General features: G+C 63.1%; 1 protein-coding gene across 1 annotated transcript; it reads right to left on the bottom strand.

Moving 5' to 3' along the window:
- Positions 1 to 626: 626 nt before the first annotated feature.
- Positions 627 to 19,539, bottom strand: VPS16 (VPS16 core subunit of CORVET and HOPS complexes). Its single transcript, XM_074992162.1, has 24 exons — positions 19,382 to 19,539; positions 15,609 to 15,697; positions 13,775 to 13,872; positions 12,450 to 12,578; positions 11,718 to 11,862; positions 11,526 to 11,641; positions 11,239 to 11,361; positions 10,845 to 10,900; positions 10,421 to 10,510; positions 10,126 to 10,220; positions 9,246 to 9,322; positions 8,313 to 8,444; positions 8,103 to 8,230; positions 7,510 to 7,545; positions 6,403 to 6,511; positions 6,195 to 6,329; positions 5,889 to 5,997; positions 5,298 to 5,395; positions 4,977 to 5,084; positions 3,809 to 3,886; positions 3,308 to 3,477; positions 2,555 to 2,651; positions 2,096 to 2,199; positions 627 to 1,356 (listed from the first exon to the last, which is right to left on the bottom strand). The coding sequence occupies exons 1-24, from the start codon at positions 19,432 to 19,434 to the stop codon at positions 1,212 to 1,214; spliced, it is 2,520 nt and encodes an 839-aa protein (XP_074848263.1). The 5' UTR covers positions 19,435 to 19,539; the 3' UTR covers positions 627 to 1,211.
- Positions 19,540 to 20,183: the final 644 nt, after the last annotated feature.

A 20,183-nucleotide genomic window follows, 5' to 3' on the forward strand; every position in this document is an offset into this window, starting at 1 on the left:
CCTTGTCCACATGCTTTTCATCCCCTCAGAAAAACTAGCAGACGACTAAGGCCTGATTTCCCTGCACAGAAACCACGTTGACCTTTCCCTGTCAAACTACATTCATGTAGGTGTCTGACAGTTTTATTCTTTACTGTCATCTCCAGTAATTTGCCCGGTACTGCTGTCAGACAGGGTCATGGAGCAAGTGCCCCCTTCCCCCCCTTGGGAGTGGGGAGAAATACAGGGTGAGTTGAGCCATCCCTCCCTCTCCCTGCAGGCTCAAGCAAGGCTGGAGGACAAGGAGGAGCAAGTGGCCACCCTCACCTGCCTGACCCTAACCCCAGGGAACTGGAAGTAGCTCTGTGAGCACACCAGGGCTGCAAAGCAGGGAGGGGAGGACAAGGCTGCCCCTAACCCAGCATCACTGCCCCCCACCCATCCCTCAAGGAAACCCCACACAGCACAGGGCTGCAGCTCTCCCCCCCGACTTCCTGGCTAGCAGAGAGCAGGGTGGCACTCTCTGCTTGCAGCATGGCGGGAAGACGTCACTCCCCAGCTGGGAAGATGCCCCACCAGGGACAGGTGCCTGAGCAAACCCCAGCTTCTCCCAGCGGGCAGCAGCAGGCAAAACACAGGGAGGGGTCTCAGCCATTTATTTACTCTCACGAAGGTTACAGCATCACAGGCCATTCCCCTACCCGCCAGTCCAGACACCCATGCCCCCAGCAGTCGTTTTCAGCCACCCCTGCTGGGCCGGTCTCCCCCCCAGCCCCAGGACGGGGAGGTGGTACAGCTGCTGGACAGGGGCTGCTGCCTCAGCTCTCGTGCTCAGAGAAGCTGTGGCTGCAGAGAGGTGGGTGGCGCTGGCCCAGCAAGAGGCAGAACCGGCTGTAGGGGAGCTGCTGGTTCAGGCTTGGGGGTGGGGGGGTGGAGGCGGATACGTGCAGCTACCCAGGGCAGGGATAAAGCTCCCTCAAGGGGCCAAGCAGGAGGGGCAGTCAGCTCCTGGTCAGAGCTGCAGCAGGGTGACCAGCTGCCCAGTAACGTGGCATGCAAGTTCTGCTCCCGCAGCCCAGCTCCCAGAGCTGCAGCAGGCACCAGTGCTGCCACCTAAGGGCCCCAGCTGGACCTGGGCGGGATCTGCATGGGTGAAAAGGCCGTAGCCAGGGCCTTCCAGAGGGTGAGGAGCACACAGCTGGGAGCACACAGCCGGTGCCCATGAGGCCGGGTCATTTCTTTAGGATCTGAGCTTTTGCCCGGTTGATCTTCTCTGCGATGGAGGAGTCGGTGGCTGCGGTGCACTTGGACAGAACGAGGTTCATCTCAGTCTCACTCTTGTGCTCGATGGCAGCATCGGCAGCTTGGTCCAGCTCTCTGCCAGTAAGGGAGGGATGGGACAGTCAGCCTCAGGCAGGAGCTGAGCCCTCAGTGCCCTGGGGCAGCCAGCCTCTAAGGGCAGGTTGTGAACTCTGCTGCCCCACGGTGCACTCGGGCTGGGGCAGAGGGACCAAAGCCTCGTGGATGAGGTGCTAGGCCTAGAAATACAGTGAGTTGGGCCATCCCTCCTGCTCTCAGCAGGTGTTCACCCCGAGATCCCTTCTGCTGTGGCACCCCCCCCATCCCAGCCCCCACAGCACCCTGCCACAGCAGGTGATCTCACAGCTGGGGGATGCTCGTACAATGGGGTGCACGATCCCACCCCAGGGACACGGCCAGTCCCGTGCTGTGCACACCGGCTCCGAGCACTCAGGGACAGGAAGCTCAGCTGAGGACAGCCCCGCCGCCGCCACCACCTCCGCCTCCTCTGCAAGAGGTGGGCGTTTTCCTGCTCCTAAAACCTGGCACCTGGCTTGGCTGCCTGCCTGTCCCCATCCCACGGGGCACCCTGAGCCCAACCCTCTGGCCGCCCCGCAGGACAAGGGGCTAGTCACCAGCGCTCTGAAAGGCACTCCCCCTGCTGGGAGCAGCGCCCCTTCCCCGAGGGGTCACAGCAGGCAGCACGCACAGACGTCTTGAGCTCAGGCTCCGGCTGGGCCGTGCTGCCCCTGCAGCTCTCCTGAGGAGCGGTGGCACACAGCAGGGCCACGCCCCCTTCTCGCGCCAGCGGCCGTACCCTACTAGGACGTGGGCCTTGACCCTCTGCTCCGGGCTCACGCGGGCAGCGTACTTCCTGGCCTCGTGGCGGCTGTGATGCTTCATGCAGATTTCGACAAAGGGCTGGTGTGGGGAGCGAGGGAGACGGGAGTCGGCGACAACAGCAGGCTCAGCTGCCCCCCCAACCCCTGCCCTGGCCTGGCGGTGTTCTGTGGGGCCCAGCAGCTGGGCTGGTGGAACAGTACTGAGACCTGGACGAGACTTCCAGGGTCCCACAGTGGGGCGACCCAATGGATCTACCAATGCTGGGTTGGAGCTGGCCAGAGGTGGCTGTGGGGTTCCCTGCCAGCCTGAGTTCAGCTCTCAGCTCCCCCTTCCCAGCTGGGGAGCCCATCGCCCTGTCTGAGGCACCTGTGCTAGCAACAGACAGCTGGTAGCGAGCCGGGGCAGGGCCCTTCCAGCAAAGAGGACCTCTTACCAGGTACCCAATGGGCGACTTCTTACTCTTGGAAAACTTCTCCAGCTCCTCCCAGTCAGCCCGCTCAGCCAGGGCACTGACCTTCAGCCACCAGAACCTGGGGAGCAGACCCCTCCTGGCTCTTACTGGGGCAATCAGATGAACCAGTTTAATCCCCCACCCCCCAAGATCTGCTGAGTCCAGCTCCAGCGGCTGGCACTACCTGGCTCACCAGCCTGGCCCCACAGCAAACCTGCGCTGTCTTGTCACCAATGCTGGGCAGCAGCCCAGGCCGACAGGTCCCACCCAGAGTGCTGGCAACGTGGGGCTGTGTACGCAGCCAGCCCGTGTCACCCAGCAAGGCTGTTCCTTGTCCTGAGCGACATGGTGGCATCTCCCTGTACTCCCCGGCTGTCTGTGTCCAGCTGGCGTCTTCCGCCTAGTCTGAAAGTCCTGTCTGTTTGTGCAGCGTCTGGCACAATGGTCCTGGCCTGCAACTCATCCCCCGGGCACTGTGCCAATGTGGCAAACAACGCAAGGTCCGGTCACCCAACTGGCATTTCCCCCCAGGGCCAGGCGCAGCACCGAGGGCGGATGCTGAAGTGCAGCTGCTCAGCCCTACGGGAGCAGCACTGGACACCCATCCCAAGTGGGGAACCCCACAGCTGCTGTCCAGGTGGTGATACACACAGGCCAGCCGTCTCCAGAGCTGCCAGCGCAGCCAACTGCCCCAGCCCCTGTCAGGAGGCGTCCGGGTGCGGAGGCTCCTCTGACCTCTTGTCGGGGATTCGGAACTCGCGGTACAGCTGCTCCGCCCGCTTGTGGCTGCCCTCCAGGATGAGGCTGTAGACCGTGTCGTGCAGGGAGTAGTCCACGTAGGGCTTGTCCAGGTCGTCCTGCAAGCGACGCTGCATGCGCAGCAGTTTGATCTGCTCCTCTGTCGCCTGTGGAGGAAAGACCAGGACTCCAGGGGCTGGGCCTCACACCAGGGGCCCCGCGGGCTCTTCAAGTGAGACAGCCCCACCCCTGCTGGCTCCCCCAGGGCTGCCTAGGGAAGGCCGGGAGGGGCTGGGCTCTACCCAGCCCAGGACCAAAGAAGGTGGTTCCCCAGCCCATTTTATTCCACAGCCCTTCATCACCATGGGCTGTTTGAACCAGACCATGCAGCTTCCTCAGCCCCTGCTGCTGGGTCCCCAGCTGGCGGTGCCGAGCGGTGCTCCCAGCCACAGCAGGAGACACCCCCGGGCTCCTGCCAGCTCACCCAGCCACGCTCACCTTGGCAGCAAACTCGTTCTTGGCCTTGTAGTACTCATCCACCGCGTTCTGCAGGGCCGCCAGGCGCCCCTCAAGCCTCTGGAAGGGACGGAGATTGTGGGGCTAGGCACAGGCTCCCTGCCCCCCACGCCCAGCAGGACGGCTGCCTGAGCCAGCCACATTTCCCACAGGCCAGGGGCCCGTACCCACGGCTCAGGCCTTGTGACAAACAGCGGGTCCCAGCTCGGCAGTGCTCACCCATGTCCCAGGAGCAGGAGCAGGGCTGGGAGCCCCCTGCCCCGGCCCAGCCCCACCGAGCAGCAGACGACCTGTGACCAGGGCTGCTCACTCAAGGAACTCCGGGGAGAGCCCAGAGCAGGGAAACTCGCCTCAGTGGCTCCAGCCTCCTGGCAAATGCCACCAGCCAGGAGAGCAAAGAGAGTGGGCGGGGGGATCCCCGGAGACTCCAGCGTGTTTGACGCACCAGGCACAGAACAGCCCGATGGAAGCCCCGTCCTATGGGTCTCGCCCACCCCCCCGGCCCAGCCCCACCAGCTTGGCCCCTGGAGGGGAGGGGAGGGGCTCGGCTGCTCCCCCGCACCCTTCCTCCGCACAGGGAGCGGTAGAGGAGGGACGTGCTCCAGGCCGGGGGCCTCAGCCTCAGGGGGAGGACAGTTCTGCATGGCCAGCCCCCAGCTCCTGGGAAAGGACAAGGCAGTGTTGGGGAAAGAACCTCCTCATCTTCCCGCTGATCCCCCGGAACCCACGAGCAGCCTCTGGCTTCCCCCCACCACCAGGAGCCAGTGCCCGACTCCCCCCACCCGACCCCTCCTGCTGCTGGGAGCCAGCATCCGACCCCCCCCCCAACCCCTCCACTGCTGGGAGCCAGCGCCCGACTCCCCCCAACCACCAGGAGCCAGCGCCCGACCCCCCCACCCGACCCCCCCACTGCCAGGAGCCAGTCTCTCCTTAATGCCAGGCCCCGAGCCCTTCCCCTGCCCCCCACACCCAGGGAGTAAGTGCCCCGGAGGGCATCTGCCATCCCAGTGCATCTTTATTCCTCCGCACCAGTTCACCCTCTGCCTGCACAGCTGGCAAGCCTGGGCCCAGCCGGTGCCCGGCTCACAGGGAGCCGTTCCTTTGTTGCCACAAGGGGAGCAGAGGCTGCCCGCCCCCCCAGTGCACCCACCTTCTCACTGGAGTAGCTTGAGTGCACATGGAAGTTCCCGAGCTCCTGGTGATCGTCGTCCTGGTTGTACAGGTCCTTGAGCGTCTCCAGCTCCTGGTGCTTGCAGAACTGGGACACGCGGTGCAGCGTTACAGCTGGGCCCTGCCCACGCGGGGCAATGGGCTCGTGCCAGGGAGACCCCGCTCACCAGCCCCCCAGTGCGGCAGGGTCGTCCCTGCTGGCCCACTGCACCACGCTGCCACCGCTAGCAGGGGCGCCGGCGGGCAACGCAGGCCGACACGCGGGAGCCCACTGCTAACGGGCGCTGGGGGAGGCTCTCACCTGGCGGTAGAGGCTCAGCGCCACCGGCTGCTTCTGCAGAGTCATGAAGAAAGTGCCCCGATTCAGTTCGTTCTTCAGGTGCAGCACGACCGTGTACGCTGGGCAGAGAGTGGGTGTTAGGGGCTGTGGGTGCAGCACGAGGGCGGGCGCCGGGCCGAGAGCAGGCGCTGGGCAGGGTGGGGGCTGCGGGTGCAGCACGAGGGCGGGCGCCGGGCCGAGGGCGGGCGTTGGGGGCTGCGGGTGCAGCACGAGGGCGCGCGCCGGGCCAAGAGCAGGCGCTGGGCGGGGCGGGGGCTGCGGGTGCAGCACGAGGGCGAGCGCCGGGCGGAGGGCGGGCGTTGGGGGGCGGGGGCTGTGGGTGCAGGCACGTCCCCAGGGCCAGGCCAGCCTGCCCTTAGCCGGTTCTAGAGCCTGCATCTCTCACAGGGTTCAGCTGGGCCTTAAGCTGCTCAGGGCACGGAGGGGGCAGTCCCCCAACCAGCACACACTGCGGAGGGACTGGGGCCACAAGGGGCCTGATCCTGCTGGCGGGTTTGGGGTGTGAATGGGCCCCACTCAGGTCCCAGAGCCGCTGGAGCCCCCCAGCCGTACCCAGGTCCGTGTCTCCGCTCTCAATGGCTTTGTTCAGGGCCAGCTGGCTCTTCTTCATCTTCAGCAGCAGCGGGACCTGCTCCCCCGACCTGGGCTCATACTCCAGCAGCTGCGCCCAAGAGAGCCCATCAGTGCACAGGCCTCGGGTGCCCACAGAACGCCAGCCCTGCGCTCTGGGGGGCTCCTCCGTGGGGCAGGAGAGGCCCCTGCCTGGAGCTGTAGCCCACGGGTGGAGCCCAAACAAGGTCACCCGGGCCAGGTGCCGTGTGCTCGGGAGCTGCCAGCCCTCTCCCGCAACACACACACCTTAATGGCCAGCTCTGTCCTGCCACAGTCGTAGGCCCGGGCAGCGATCTCCGAGTACGAAATGCCCGGGGTGTCGCCCAGCTTCTGGTTGATGGCCTGGGCAACCTCCTCGTCCGACTTGTCCTTCTGCTGCACCTGAGGGCAGGAGGCAGGTCTGGGCCCAGCTCTTGGCCCCCAGGGCTGCCCCAGCTCCTGCCGCCCCACCTACCTTGTAGCAGGCCCAGTGAGCCAGTATCCTGCTCACGCCCTGGAACTCCGAGAGGCGCAGGTACTCGCAGATTTTGATGGCGAGGGGATAGAGCCTTCGCAGAACTAACCTGCCGTGGGACAAGGAGAGTCACACGGCCCAGGGGAGAGCGCCAGCAGCCAGCTCCCAGAGCCCTTCCCTGCCACGCCCCACCCACCTGCCCCAGGCACCGGCAGGCGGGAGCCACCAGTTCCACGCAGGACATGGAGGAAGTTAGGGCAGCGCCTCCTTGCCTCACACTGGGGGGAAGGTCCCCGGCAGCCGGACCCGCGAGGGAGAAGCTGTGCCGGGCAAAGGGGAGCAAGCCCACGGCAAGGACCAGGAAGGGCACACACAGCTGGGGGGCCGGGGCGAGGGGCGGCCTGGCAGTGGGGCAGGCAGCCCCAGGATTTCAATGCTGTTTATCTTCAGTTAGTGACACGCAGGGCTGCACAGACCATCACCCTGCCCCAGGCCCCACTGCAGAGCGGGTGGGGCTGGGCAGCTGCCCAGCACAGACCAGCCAGGGCCATCTCCTCTGGCACCATTCAGGCTGTCAGCAAGACACAGCAGACCCGTGTCGCCACCACCAGCAGCTGTTTGAAGGCCTCCCTGGGAGAAGTCCAGGTCCTTCCCAGTGGGCCAGTGGCCGCAAAAAGGGTGCCATGACACCAGGGCCCCTTGGCCCGCTACAGCCGGGACAGGGCCAGACCGCTAGAGGCCAGATACAGCCCCGCGAGGGCTGCCGAGAGGCTCCCACTGCTGGAAAGAGCGACACCTCCCACGCGTCTATGGGACGGAGCGGTCTGGGGAAAGCCGCCAAGCACAGAGGGCACAGGCGGCCCACCAGTGCCCAGGACGTCACTGCCTGGGGAGGCGCAGGACCTCACCGGGAGCGCTGCGAAGCTGCGGTGAGCAATGGGGCAGGCGAGCCAGGCAGCAGCAGCGCTGGCCCAACAGAGCTCAGCAAGGCTGGAGATGACACCTGGAGGGACGGGTGCAGGGAGGGGGCTGAGTGACCGGCAGGGCCGGGGCTCCCGTGGCCCTAGCTGGAGGGAGGTCCCACACGTGGCCAGGAGGGGCAGTTACCTGTCCAGCAGCACTTCTATGGTGAGCTGCTTGTATCTGCAGCACCCGTCAAGGAGCAGCACGAGACGAAGCAGCGTGGGCTGAACTCTGTGGGGCGAGCTCCAGCCCTCCCCACGGGGAGCCACCACGGCCTCCTCCCGCCGTGCCAGGCCAGAAGGGCCCCCTAGTCCGACCTCTGGCTCGGCACGGCCCCATGCTGGCGGCCGGGACCACCAGGGATCACCGCTCGAAGGAGAGGGACCGCTGTGCGCCCCAGGCAGGGTGGCTGGGGCTGGGGGCAAGGGTGCCCGGGGCTGGGGGCAAGGGTGCCCACAGCCGAGCTGGTGGGACTGTAGCACAGGGCATGTGTCAGCGCCATGTGAGTGCCTGTCCCACACCTGGGAGCGTTAGTCCCTCGGCCTGTGAGCCAGAGCCAGCCGGGGTCCTCGCCCCCACTGCACACAGGGAGCGAGACCCCGGCCTCCTGCGCCCAGGGCCCAACGCCTCCCAGGTGTAACTGCTGCTTGCAGAGCAGCGAGGCTTTGGGCCCCACCCCACACAGCCCGCGGAGCTGGCCTGCCCCCCGCAGCACCTCCTGTGCCAGCAGAGGATACTGGGCGAAGGTCAGGGGCATGCCGATCTGATAGTCCCTGATGGCGTTCAGCACCCGCAGGTCCCGGCACGTCCGCACGAAGCTCTCTGGGGGGAACTTGTCCAGGAAGCACTTTCCGAAGGAGGCGGCCTGCAGACAGAGATGTGCCGCGTTCAGGGAGCCGTCAGGCAGTGAGGCCCACCCCCCACCCCAGCCGAGCCCAGCTGCCCACCCGGAGCAGGGACTTCTGGGTTTCCGGCTCGTGCTCGTAGCAGGCTGCCTCGATGCACTGCCGCACCGCCTCCGCAAGCAGCTTCTGGTCCTTGATCTCCCACAGGTACTCGTCCGCCTTCTGGCTCTCCTTCTGCGGGGCGACAGAGCCAGGGTCAGCTCAGGCACCTGAGACACAGGAGCCACGTCTACTGCTGCTACCTGCGCCGGGCGCGGCCAGCAACCACAAGGGCCTACCAAGGGGCCGGGGGCCCCACTCAGCTCAGCTGGGCTCTAGTCCCTGTGTGGCCTGTCTCCAGGCTGTCAGAGCCAGTGTGCCTTGGAAGCTAAGCGCCTGGGCAGCTGCCAGGGAGAGATTCAAATGCCGCCCAGCAGATTACCAGAGCACCCGCAGCGCCGTTTGTGTTTATGCTAGCGGTGCACATCTGAACAGGCCTCACTGCACATCGAAAAATTTATTCCACACAGGGACACAGGTCAGAGCAAGCAGAGAAAAGGGGATGCCCACCCCCGTTGGTGAGGCAGGCACACGGGCCCATTCCCACCTGGCTCCAGCAACGCACAGCAAATACCAGCCATGGCTGGGGTGCGAGGAGTCAGGCAACGGGGCACAGGCAGCCCCATTCCTCTGGGATGCACCGGGGCCAAGGCGACGGGCGTGGGGATTCCCGCTGGGGACGCTGCCTGGGAGAGCCAGGGCAGAACTCAGGAGCCACAGCGCTCCAGGGGCGCAGGGTGGGAATGCCCTGCCAGGGCCAGCTCAGGGAGTCGTGTCAGCATTTCGCAGTGCCACCGAGCCAGCTGGGCCTTGCCCCTCTGCCGGCCACGAGGTGCATCTCGCGTGTCACCAGCAGGGTTCCCCATCAGCGACCGCTCGAGAGCCGCCCAGGAGAGAGAGAGAGTCAGGTGCCGCAGCCGGAGCAGCGCCCCTTACCTCGTACTCTCGCTGTGCTTCCAGCAGGAGAGCCCCAGGCGCCATCGAAGCGATCTTAAAGATCTCCTCACTGGCCTCTGAAACGAGAGCAACGCGCCCTCAGGTGCTGCCCCAGCCTGGGCCCCACCCACACCCATGCACACCTCAGGAGCAACGTAGGTCCCAACAGCCCCATTTCAAAGATGAGGAAACTGAGGCACAGACTGGCGAAGGGACTTGCCTAAAGGCACCCAGCAAACCCAGGGTGGAGCTGGAGACCAGCCCTGGGGCCCTCACTTCCAGCCCAGGGTCTTCTCCACTGGACCTGCTGCAATCCCGTCCCCCGGCGTGTTCCCACCAACCCTTTGGGAGGGGAAAGCCCTGAGGGCTCTCTGCACCCCACAGCGCCGGGAGGCAGTGAGGGCACCTGGCTCCTGGGGAGGCAGCACCAGGCTGCAGCTTTGCACCACCAGGGAGGAAACCTGGGCTCTCCCCAGGGACCCCGCAGGGCAGAGTGGCTGCCTGGCAGGGGATGGCACCTCCCAGAGACACCCAGCTTGGGGCGCAGAGAGGCAGCAGGCACCGGCTGCAGCTTCAGCTGCCAGGAGCGGGCGAAGCCTAGAGGAGCTGGGTGCTGCACACAGGTGGAGGGGCAGGGCAGGGCAGGGGCCGCAGGGCTGCACAGAAACCCAGGATGGGAGGCGCCAGGAACAGGAGCTGCTCCACACTCGGCATGGGGGAGCAGAGGCGCGTTTCCTGCCTTCTCCCTCCCTTCCAGGGCCAGCCGCGGCAGCGCCCAGCTGCTCAGGACCCCGGATGAGCCCTCAGCACAGCCTCTGCTCCCTCCCTGGCTTTGCCATTGGAGAAACGCGCAGCCCATGGCACGCGCACGCCGGCTCACCAGGGATCTCGTGCAGGAACTCGTGCGTGGTGCGAGAGAAGATCCTCACGCCATCCAGCTCCGGCACCAGGTAGGAATCTTCATCCAGCACAAACCTGCGCGTTGCACTAAGGATCCACAGCGCCCTGCCCAGAGAGCAGCCAGACCTAGGACCCTGCCCCCACACCCAGGACCTGCCCCGCCCTGCCGCTGCGCCCCCCCGCCCCGACCCAGGGCCTGCCCCGCCACTGCGCCCCCCCCCCCCCCACACACCCAGGGCCTGCCCCGCCCACCGCTGCGCACCCCCAAAGGATACTGAATGCACTCCTTGGAGTGCCCAGCCACCAGGAGCCGGCGATCCCAGGCCACCACCACAGCACGCTGCTTGCTCCGGGGGCGCGCGCACCTGGCCCAACGAGAGGAGAAACTGGAGCATGGCTGTGCCCAGCGCCACAGCCCCTCTCGGCCAAACTCCCGCGCCTGGCGCAGCCACGCTGCCAGAGCCCAGCCCTGCCACGCCGCAGGAGTTCCACATCTCCCCTGCCAGCCAGTCTCGGGCAACCCACAGCCATGCAGGCAGCAGAGTGCGTGGGCGGCCGCCCGGCTGAAGAGCTGGGCGCCCAGCGTGCTTCTATTCGTGGGGCGCATGGCACAGGCAGGACGGTTAGAGGGGCCTTTGCTGGCGGGGTAAGCGTGCTCCAGGCCAGCGCCCCAGAGGGGAGAAAATGAGCCCCGCTTACCACACCATCTGCCTGGGCGGAGCTCGGATGTCGCAGCTGAATTCACCCAGCTTCTCCTGCAGGAAGAGATGATGGACAGGGAGGTGCAGTGGGGGGACAAGCCCAGCTCAGGCAGGAGCATTGGGAGCTTCCGTCGGGGCAGCTGCAGGAATCTCCCAGCAGCAGATGCCACACTGGGCTGGCCTCTAGCACTGCCGCGCTGTCTACACCCCACAGGCATGTGGGAGCCGCCTGGGGAGCAGAGCCTTGCCCTGGATCACAGCCAGCACCTCCCAGCTGAGGCCAGGTCAGTCCCAGCCGCTTGCACCACCCAGGAGTCCAGAACCCAGAGGGCAGCAGCTGTCTGCCAGCCCCCGACACATGCAGCCTAGTGGCCAGGAGGGGCAGCTCTCACCTTCAGCGAGGCCGTCCCCATCCAGAGGTAGCCGGTGTCAGTGAACAGGGCCAGGTAGCGGTAGGTGAAGGACACTGCCATCTGCAGGTAGGCACCGGCCTGGGGGCTCATTCCCGGTGGAGTCTGCAGCCCAGAGAGAACAAGACAGAAGGCTCGAGGAACAGATGAACACAGCAGCAGCTCAGCAGGACGCGGCCTGGGTCCCAAACACACCAGAGCCCCTAGGGCGTGTGCACAGGGGAGGGCAGGGCTATTCGGAGAGGTAACCCTTCCCCTGGCTCACTCACCACCACAGAGCAGGACGTGTTGTCCAGGAGGTAGAGGTCCTGGCCGATGGCTAACAGGACGAGGGTCACTCTGTCCTGCGACAGGACAGCCCAGCAGGAGGGCGGCTTCTGCAGCCCTGCGGAGAGTGGGGTGGTGTCAGGTCCTGGCCCAGGCAGGAGGGAAGGGTGGGTGGGTTGGGGCGGGCAGCGTACCTGGCACCTCCGGCATCCGGCGCAGCTTGAGGTCGATGATATTGGTGGTGAGGGAGAAGCGGTGCGCACCGGTGAGGATGGCCACCCCCGTGCCGTATTGCGTGTGGAAAACCTTCGCCTCCCGCACGTGGTTCTGCAGCACCTCCTGAGCCGGGAGACAGGGCAGTCGGTGCCGGGCTAGAGACGGTCACACAGAGCGCCAGGACCACCACTAGGGCCAACAACCAGGCCCAAGCTATGGCCAGGGCTGGCTCACGCTCTGCCGTGCGCTCTGAGCCATGGTCATGGCCTGCACTGCTGCTACCGAGCACCCGCTAGCCAGCCCCTGGCGCCAGTGCCATTAGGCCTGAGGCCTTGTCTCCACGGCTGGCAGCTAACTCCCATTACCACAGCCCCAGGGCGAGAGGTGGGGAGATCCCAGCCCCAGCAGGCTCCCAGCAGCCTGGCACTGCCCGGGCTCACATGAAGCACTGCAGGGATGCCCTTTGCACCCACATTCCCAGCTCCACCCCGTCTCCTCAGAAGAGGCCCCTGCCAAGGGATGCCGCCCAGCCCAGCCCAGCCGAAGGAGCTCACAGCTCTTTCCTCTGCCATGTTCCCAGGTGAGTGGGACCCACACATGCTGGCAGTGCCTGCGGGTCCCTCAGGCCAGGTCGCAGCCCAAGTGTGATGGGGGCGGGTCCCCTGCACCCGGACAGTGAGGATAAGAACCGCCCACCCCGCCGCACTCACGTTCCCCATGCTGAAGTGTCGCTGGAACTCGCAGAAGAGGTTGTAGATGAGGACGGAGCCGTCCTCCTGGATGCAGAGCAGGTCCTCACTGGCCGTCCAGCCCAGCTGCACCACCTGGCCACTCTTCCACTGCAGGCAAGGGCAGAGCCACACCGGCACATCAGTCACGCTGCTGTCGGGCGGCACGTCCCCCAGCCACAGGAAACCCTGCAGCTACGCCGCAGAACGCACCCTGGCCAACGCAGCTCAGCAGGAGCCACAAGCCACCTCTCTGGCCCTCCAGCCTCCCCTGCTCAGCCCCATCCATCGTACCCGTCACGACTCCACCCCCCGGCGTTCCCAATCTCCACAGGGCCCATGGGCCCAGGTTCCCTGGAAGCTGAGCGCTGGGGCAGCCGCCCAGGAGAGACTCATGGGCTGCCCAGCGGATCACCCACAGCCAGCAGCCTGTTTCCCCAGTGGCACACATCTGCACATGCCTCGGTGCATGTAACAAAATTTATTCCATGCACTGATGGGAAAAAATTACAGGGACCATTGCCCAGGCCCCTTCCTTTTCCCCTCAGCATCTCCCTAAAGCAGCCGCACCTTTCGTCCTTTCACTGCTGATCCTCCCCATCCTCTTCCCTCCATCACAGCCCGTTTCCTCCAGGGCACCAACTTCCCAAGGCCAGGCCCTCCCCAGTCTCTGTCACCATCACTGCTCAGACCCAGACCTGGTATTCCTCCACTGTCACAGAAGCACTTCAGGGATCCATCTCAGACTGGGGCCCTACTATGCACCCAGCCAGAAACAGCCCAGGCCCAAGAGCATCAAAATCAGCACAGACCAGACAGACAGGGAAGCGAGACACTGAGATGCTAAATGACTAGCCCCAGACCTCTCCGGATGGCAGTGGCAGAGACACTGTCTTTTGCGCTCGCCCACCTGGCTGAAAGCTCCAACCCTGCCTGTAGCTGCATTTGGTGTCTAGTGCATTGTGGGCTTCCCTGGAAACAAACAGCAGCTAACATCCGGACAATCCACCCTCCTGAGTGCTGCAGGGCCATCAGGCTGTGTCCCGCCCTCCCCGAGACACCAGGGCACAACTGGCACCCGGCCTTGCCCACTGCTGGAGGCAAGTACCACAACACACCCTCTTGCTTCTGCCCAGCCTAGGGAGCCCTGTGCCTCAGCCCTTCTGCCCCAGACGCAGGCCCGTCAGCACCAAGCTCCTACAGACACCTCAGAGGGAGGCGCAGGAAGGAAGTCAAAGCGAACGTTCCTTGGGACCAGGTGCTGCCAGGAGCGGGCGCAGGCTGGCCACGCCAAGCCACACACTCACCAGAACGCTGGCCAGGGGCACGCCTGCGGCCGAGTAGATCTCCAGCACTGGTCGGGAACTGGGGGACTTCTCCCTCCGGAGGTTGTTCTTCAGCAAAGCTGCAAGCAACAATCTGCCCTGAAACAATAACTCAAACCCAAACCGTCCAGCTCTCAGGGGGCTGTCAAGAGGCCCTGGGCTCCCCAGGACTGCAACAGGACAAGGCTCAGTGGCCTCCCCTGCAGCACAGGTAAGAACGCTTCATTTCACACACCGCCTCCCTTTCCCCTCAGCTCTGCTCAGACAGCCGCCCTAGTCTGGTCAGTTTCCCTTCCTGGCTCTCCCCAGCAGACCCTGCAGAGGAAGCTGCAGGAAGTCTAGTTGAGAGGCACTCTGCCCAAAGACTGGCCTAGAATATCCTCGTCCCAACTGAGACTCTAGCAGGGCGTCACTTTGAAGCCGGGCAAACAGGGGAAAATGATTTCCTTAAAATAAATGAATCAAATGGATTTTTAAAACTGAAACCAGTTTATTTTTAAAAACTAAACCTATGAAATCTTAAAGTAGAAACTGAGAACCTACGGCCCAAGCTTACTGCTTCCTAGTCAAATGACTCCACAACACAGAAGATGTTAAGTAGTACACTTTGCTGCTGAGGTTCTTGAGAAAGTCAAAGCACTGAGGATGGCTGAGCTCTGGGAACCAGTGCTTGCTAAAGTGCTCAGCTGGCTTTTGGCAGCAGGTGCAGAGAATGTTTTCTTCATCTCAGTTAATTCAACTAGCCCAGTTCAATGATTTGTTCATTCAAAGTTAAAAAACCAGATGGGTGTTGAAAAAGCAGGAAAGCTTGTTTTCCAATTCAACTCTATGAAAAAATGAGGTGGGAGAAGGTGAGATCTACTAGTTCTAAGATCCCAGAGAAGTTGGTAACCCAAAATAACCAGTTCAGTTCACTTAGACAGTACTTCTTTCCTTTGTCACACTGGTCCATCCAGTCCAGTCTCCTACCTTCTGACACCGGCCAATACAAGGTGCTTCAGAGGGAATGAACAGAACAGGTAACAATCAAGTGATCTCCCCCCGTCAACCATTCCCAAGGCCTGACAAACAGGCGCTATGGAGACCAAGCCTATTACGGTTTAACAAAATCTCTTGTAAATGGAAAATGCATCTGATCAACTTTGATATTTTTCTTACGTATCCCCCACATGAGATATTTCTGTTTCATTAAAGGAAAATTAAACAATGGTTTTGGGTATTTTAATTGAACGTCAATTTCCATACAAATATGCCGGAGCCAAATCACAAGCAAAAAATTAACCAGCCAGTAAACAAGAACTGCATCCATCATTCAAGATCATACAACATGTCCAAATACAAATACGAGCAAATGTAATTGCTTAATTAAATGCATACAGCCAGAGTGTAGCCACAGGGTCAGCGAAAAGCAGCAGGACATTTACTCTGAGGGCTAAGCTTAGCCACAAATTAATAACACTACCAACCAATAAGACAATTGGTAGAAAGTACAAATGCAAAACAGGATTCGAATGGATGGCTTAAATCAAAAAGTTTCCAGCTGGCTGATTTAAACCATGACTAAAATCAGTGACTTAAATCAAGGCTCCCAGCCCAGCACTGGAGCTTTGCCCTGGGGAGTGAAGGGCGAAGGAGAGAAAGGGGCACATGAGGTCAGGGATCTAAAGGGACCTGCTGCAGACTCAGGCCCCACCCTGGCTTCGAGCACCCCAGCAGCTTTTGGAGAATGAGAACATCCAAAGGTCACATGCCCCACACCCCAAGCCTGCCTCCATTCGCGCGGGGGGGGGGGGGGGATTATTTCTCCTGGCCATACCAATGGGGCCCCCATAAGGTGCAGCAGCCACCAGGCAATCCTGCAGATCCTCCTTCAGGTTCCACGCCATGCTGTACAACTCAAACTTCCTGCAGCAAAGCAAACAGACGAGAGGAAGTGTTAGGAACCTGAACGCTCCCCCTCGCTCCTCTGAGCCATCGGCTCAGGAGCCAGTCCTCCAGCAAGGCCCAGCCCTGCTACCAGCTGCATGCTGACTCTCCGGCCACCCAGTAACCACTACAGCACGAGACCAGAGGCTGGGAGGGCAACTAACAATGGAGATCGACGCGGGTTCCACCGAGCAGCGCCTTCCCTCAGCACGGCTCAGCAGATTCCACACAACACTCAGAGTTCAAACCCTGGAATATATGTGGGATCCGTTATGTCCCAGCTGCTATGCCAGGGATTACATTTACCAGCCTGAGCCAGGCCTCTCTGTCCTCTCTCCTAGCACACAGCAAGGAGCAAATTGTTTGCAGGGCCTGAGTCAGGAGATGGGAGGCACCTCACAGACAGGATGTACGGGCTGCCCCATGGTCAGGTGATCCAAGTCTGAGAGCAGCTCTTCCATGGCCCTTCTAGGAGTCACCTGCAACGTCAGGGCCCGGAGAACATGGCCCTCCTTTTCTCTCACTGCTGGCAGCTGCGGTTTCTGCCCTAAACAGAACACCTTAGTGATAGCTGCAGACAAAAGCCCAAGGAAAATCCAGTACCTGATACGAAAGGGTTAAATTCCTGGTTTAGCCACCCTAAGTTCCCTCCACAGTTTCAATAGGAGTGTGTTCACTCCTGGCTTTGAGCCCCTCTCTAGCACTGAGCAGGGCTGTAAGTCAGCTGGCTCGCTCCTGCTCAGAGGTGGCTGCATTTCACTGATGGTGAACCACGTTCTGTGTACACCTCTTACCAAGCTCTCTGATTGCAGTGGGGTAGGGCTGTGGATGACAAAGACAGAGGCCTTACGTGTTAAAGTATATGGATTCATTACAGTAATTCTCAGAGATTCCCAAGGGATCATCAGGTCATAGAACTGGAAGGCCCTTCTACAGCTCAAGTCCAGCCCCTGGAATTCGGCAGCACCAAGCACCATCTAGACCAGGGTTGGCCAATATGCAGCCCACGAGTCAGGTGTGCCCCTGGCAGGCCCCAGACACCAGGTGTGGCCACTTCCCAGCTTTCCCATTTCCTGCGAATGGGAGCCCTGGGAAGCGGCCATCTGGCTCCCAGCGCTTCCCACAGGTCCCACTAGCTGGGAATGCTGAACCATGGCCAACGGGAGCTGCGAGCATCCAAATGAAACGGTTGGAGGCCCACTGGGGCTAACCCTGGCAAACTGCATCTGGCTGGTTGGCCATTTATTACCCACCCACCAGGCGTGTGTCTAACCCATCCCTACGTCTCTCTACTGAGGCAGATTCCCCCACATCCCCAGGCAGTTTGTTGCCGTGCTGAATCACCCTGACAGGATGTTTTCCTAACGTGCAGCCTAAGCCTCCCTTGCTGCAGTTTAAGCCCATTGCTTCTCGTTCTATCCTCAGAGGCCCAGGAGAACAATTCTTCTCCCGCCTCCTTGTAACACCCTTTTAGGTCCTTGGAAGCTGTTAACGTTTGTCCCCTCTCTGCCTTCTCTTTTCCAAGCTAAAGCAGCCCAGTTCTTTCAATCTCCCCTCATAGGTGCACAACACAGCACCTTTAATCAAGTTTGTTGCTCCTCTCTCCAGTTTGTCCACATGTTTCCTGTAAAGTGGTGCCCAGAACAGGACACACTACTCCCGTTGAGATCCCACCAGCCAAAGCAGAGCAGAAAAACGACTTCTCCCCAAGGACAGCACTCTGCATTTGTCCTTGTTAAGCTTCACCCTGTTTGCCTCAGACCGCTTCTTCGCTTTGTCCAGATCATTTCTAACTTTCATCCCACGCTCCAAAGCATTTGCAGCCCCTCCCAGCTTGGCCTCATCCACGGACCTGACACGTGTATTGGCTGTGTCATTATCTAAGTTGCTGATGAAGACATTGAACAGAACCGGCCCCAGAACCGATGTGAGACCCCACTTGTCGTGCCCCTCCAGCACAGCTGTGAATCACTGATAACTGGCTGGCTAACTGCTCCCCAAGAGTAGTTATGGAGCCACCTAATAGTGGCTCCAGCGAGTTGCGTGTTTCCCTAGACTGGGAGCGCTCACGTTATTTTGACCCCACAAGTGTCTCTCTGAAGCGAAGAGCAGAATCTCCTTTGAGGGTTAATACCGTTGCCAAGGTAGCCTGGGTGGTGGGGTGGAGGGTACAAGGACAGGCAGTTCCTCAGTGCAGTATTTCTTAGCCCTGCACGAGGACACCGGCTGGACAGATTTCCTGGCCCTGCTGCCACAGCAGGGGGAACAGCCAGAACCAAATGACAGGCGTGGCGGTGGCTCAAGAGAGCTGTACACAAGCACACACAGAACTGCTACGGCACAGCCTCACTCCTAGGGCCCCGTAGGCATTGCCAGGCTGGGCTGGAGCTCTGGGGCATCCCAGCCAGTATCCCGTCTCCACCAGCAAGCAGCACCCCTCCTTGGCCACTGGTTACACAAATGGGGCCAGAATTGGCTAGAGCGCCTGTGGGGCTCACGGCTTGGCAGCCCAGGGCATGGAGGAAACGGGAGACAGACCCACGCTGTGGAGGGAGGAAGGGCAGGGTAAGGCTGGGGCTGGGATGGCTCACAAAGGGAATTTGGGCTGGAGGGGATAAGACCTGTACGGTGCTGACCCACCCTCTCCCTGCCTGGAGCACACGTGCGAAAGGGGAAGCGGGGCTGGGGGGCCCGTTTGGAAATGGGCGTCACGGGGAGGAAGCCGGACAGGGGTGCACTTGGGGGTGGCTCAAGCCATGGCTGCAGCCATGGGGGGGGGGAAGGGAGAAGGAAGGCGCAGGGTGTGGGGGTGCCCAAGCCTTAGGCAATGGGGGATTCAGGACACAGGGGCCAGAGGGGAGGCTGGGGGTCTGAAGGAGGCCTGGGGGCAGGGGCAAGTGACGGAGCCTCGGGGGGACCAGAGCGGAGGTCAGGGCAATGGGGACCCAGGAGCTGAGGGGAGGCGGAAGGAGCTTGACACAATGTGGGGCTCAGAAAACAATGGGGGTATCGGGGCCTGGATGGCCAAATAAGGGGCCAAAGGTGGGTGGGGAAGGGTTGCGAGGCTGCGAGGTGAGAGGCCGGGCTGGGGACAGAGGAGGGTTGGGGGGCTGAGCACAGCAGGGCCGGGGGCCTGGAGGGGCTGGGCAAGGCCGGAGAAGGGTTGGGGGCCTGGGGGGGGCAGAGGGGGGGGCAGGGCTGGAGGAAGGTTGGGGGGCTGGGGGAGCCGGGGCCAGAGGAGGGGTGGGGAAGTGGGGGGGGATGAGGGGGCGGGGCCGGAGGAGGGTTGGGGGGCAGGGCTGGAGGAAGGTTGGGGGGCTGGGGGAGCCGGGGGGGGGCCGAGGGAGCCGGAGGGGGGTTGGGGGGCTGGGCCGGAGGAGGGTTGGGGGGCTGGGGGAGCCGGGGGGGGGACCGAGGGAGCCGGGGGGGGGTTGGGGGGCTGGGCCGGAGGAGGGTTGGGGGGCTGGGGGAGCCGGGGGGGGCCGGAGCCAGAGGATGGTTGGGGGGCTAGGGGGAGGGGCAGGAGAAAGGTTGGGGGAGCCAGGTGGGGCTGGGGGGGCGGGGCCGGAGGGGCGTTGGGGTAGCCGGAGGGGGGTTGGGGGGCTGGGGGAGCCGGGGGGGGGACCGGGAGGGTTGGGGGGCGGGGCAAGGCCAGGCACTGACCGGTAAAACGCCTCCTCCCCCAGCGGGTCCCAGTTCGCCGTGTAACAGGCCATAGCCGCAGCCGGCCCCGATCCCCGCCTGGCTGGGCCCGACTCTCCGCGCTTCCGCCCTCAGCGCCCCGAGCCTGAAGCCGCCCCGACCGCCGCCATGTTGGCTGAGGGCAGCGCGTCACGCCGCTCTACGTCACAACTCTGCCAGCAGCCCCGCCCCTCCCTGGCTCCGCCCCTGGGAGGAGCTCGGGTTGGGGTGTCAACGGCAACCGCGCAGCCAACGACAGCCGGGGGCGGGGCCGAGGGTCGGAAGGGGCGGGGCCAGAGGGGGTGTGTGGGAGATATGGGGGACCCGGGGGCTGGGGGCAGTTAGGGGGCCAAAGGCTGGGGGAGCTGGGGGAGCTATGGGGGCAGAGGGATGGGGGAGGTAAGGGGGGCTGGGAGACCGGGGGCTGGGGGCAGTTAGGGGGCCAAAGGCTGGGGGAGCTGGGGGAGCTATGAGGGCAGAGGGATGGGGGAGGTAAGGGGGGCTGGGAGACCGGGGGCTGGGGGCAGTTAGGGGGCCAAAGGCTGGGGGAGCTGGGGGAAGTAAGGGGGCAGAGGGATGGGGGAGGTAAGGGGGGCTGGGAGACCGGGGGCTGGGGGCAGTTAGGGGGCCAAAGGCTGGGGGAGCTGGGGAAGGTTAGGAAGCCAAGCCCTGGGGGCTGGGGGAGCTATGGGGTCTAGGGGACGCAAGAGGGCCTGAGGTGGGCCAAGGGATGTGAGGGCATCTCCCCTCATTGCTGACACAGCTCGTGGGGGGCGGAAGAAGT

This window comes from Carettochelys insculpta, chromosome 4, assembly GCF_033958435.1.
Source record: "Carettochelys insculpta isolate YL-2023 chromosome 4, ASM3395843v1, whole genome shotgun sequence".
NCBI lineage: Eukaryota > Metazoa > Chordata > Testudines > Carettochelyidae > Carettochelys > Carettochelys insculpta.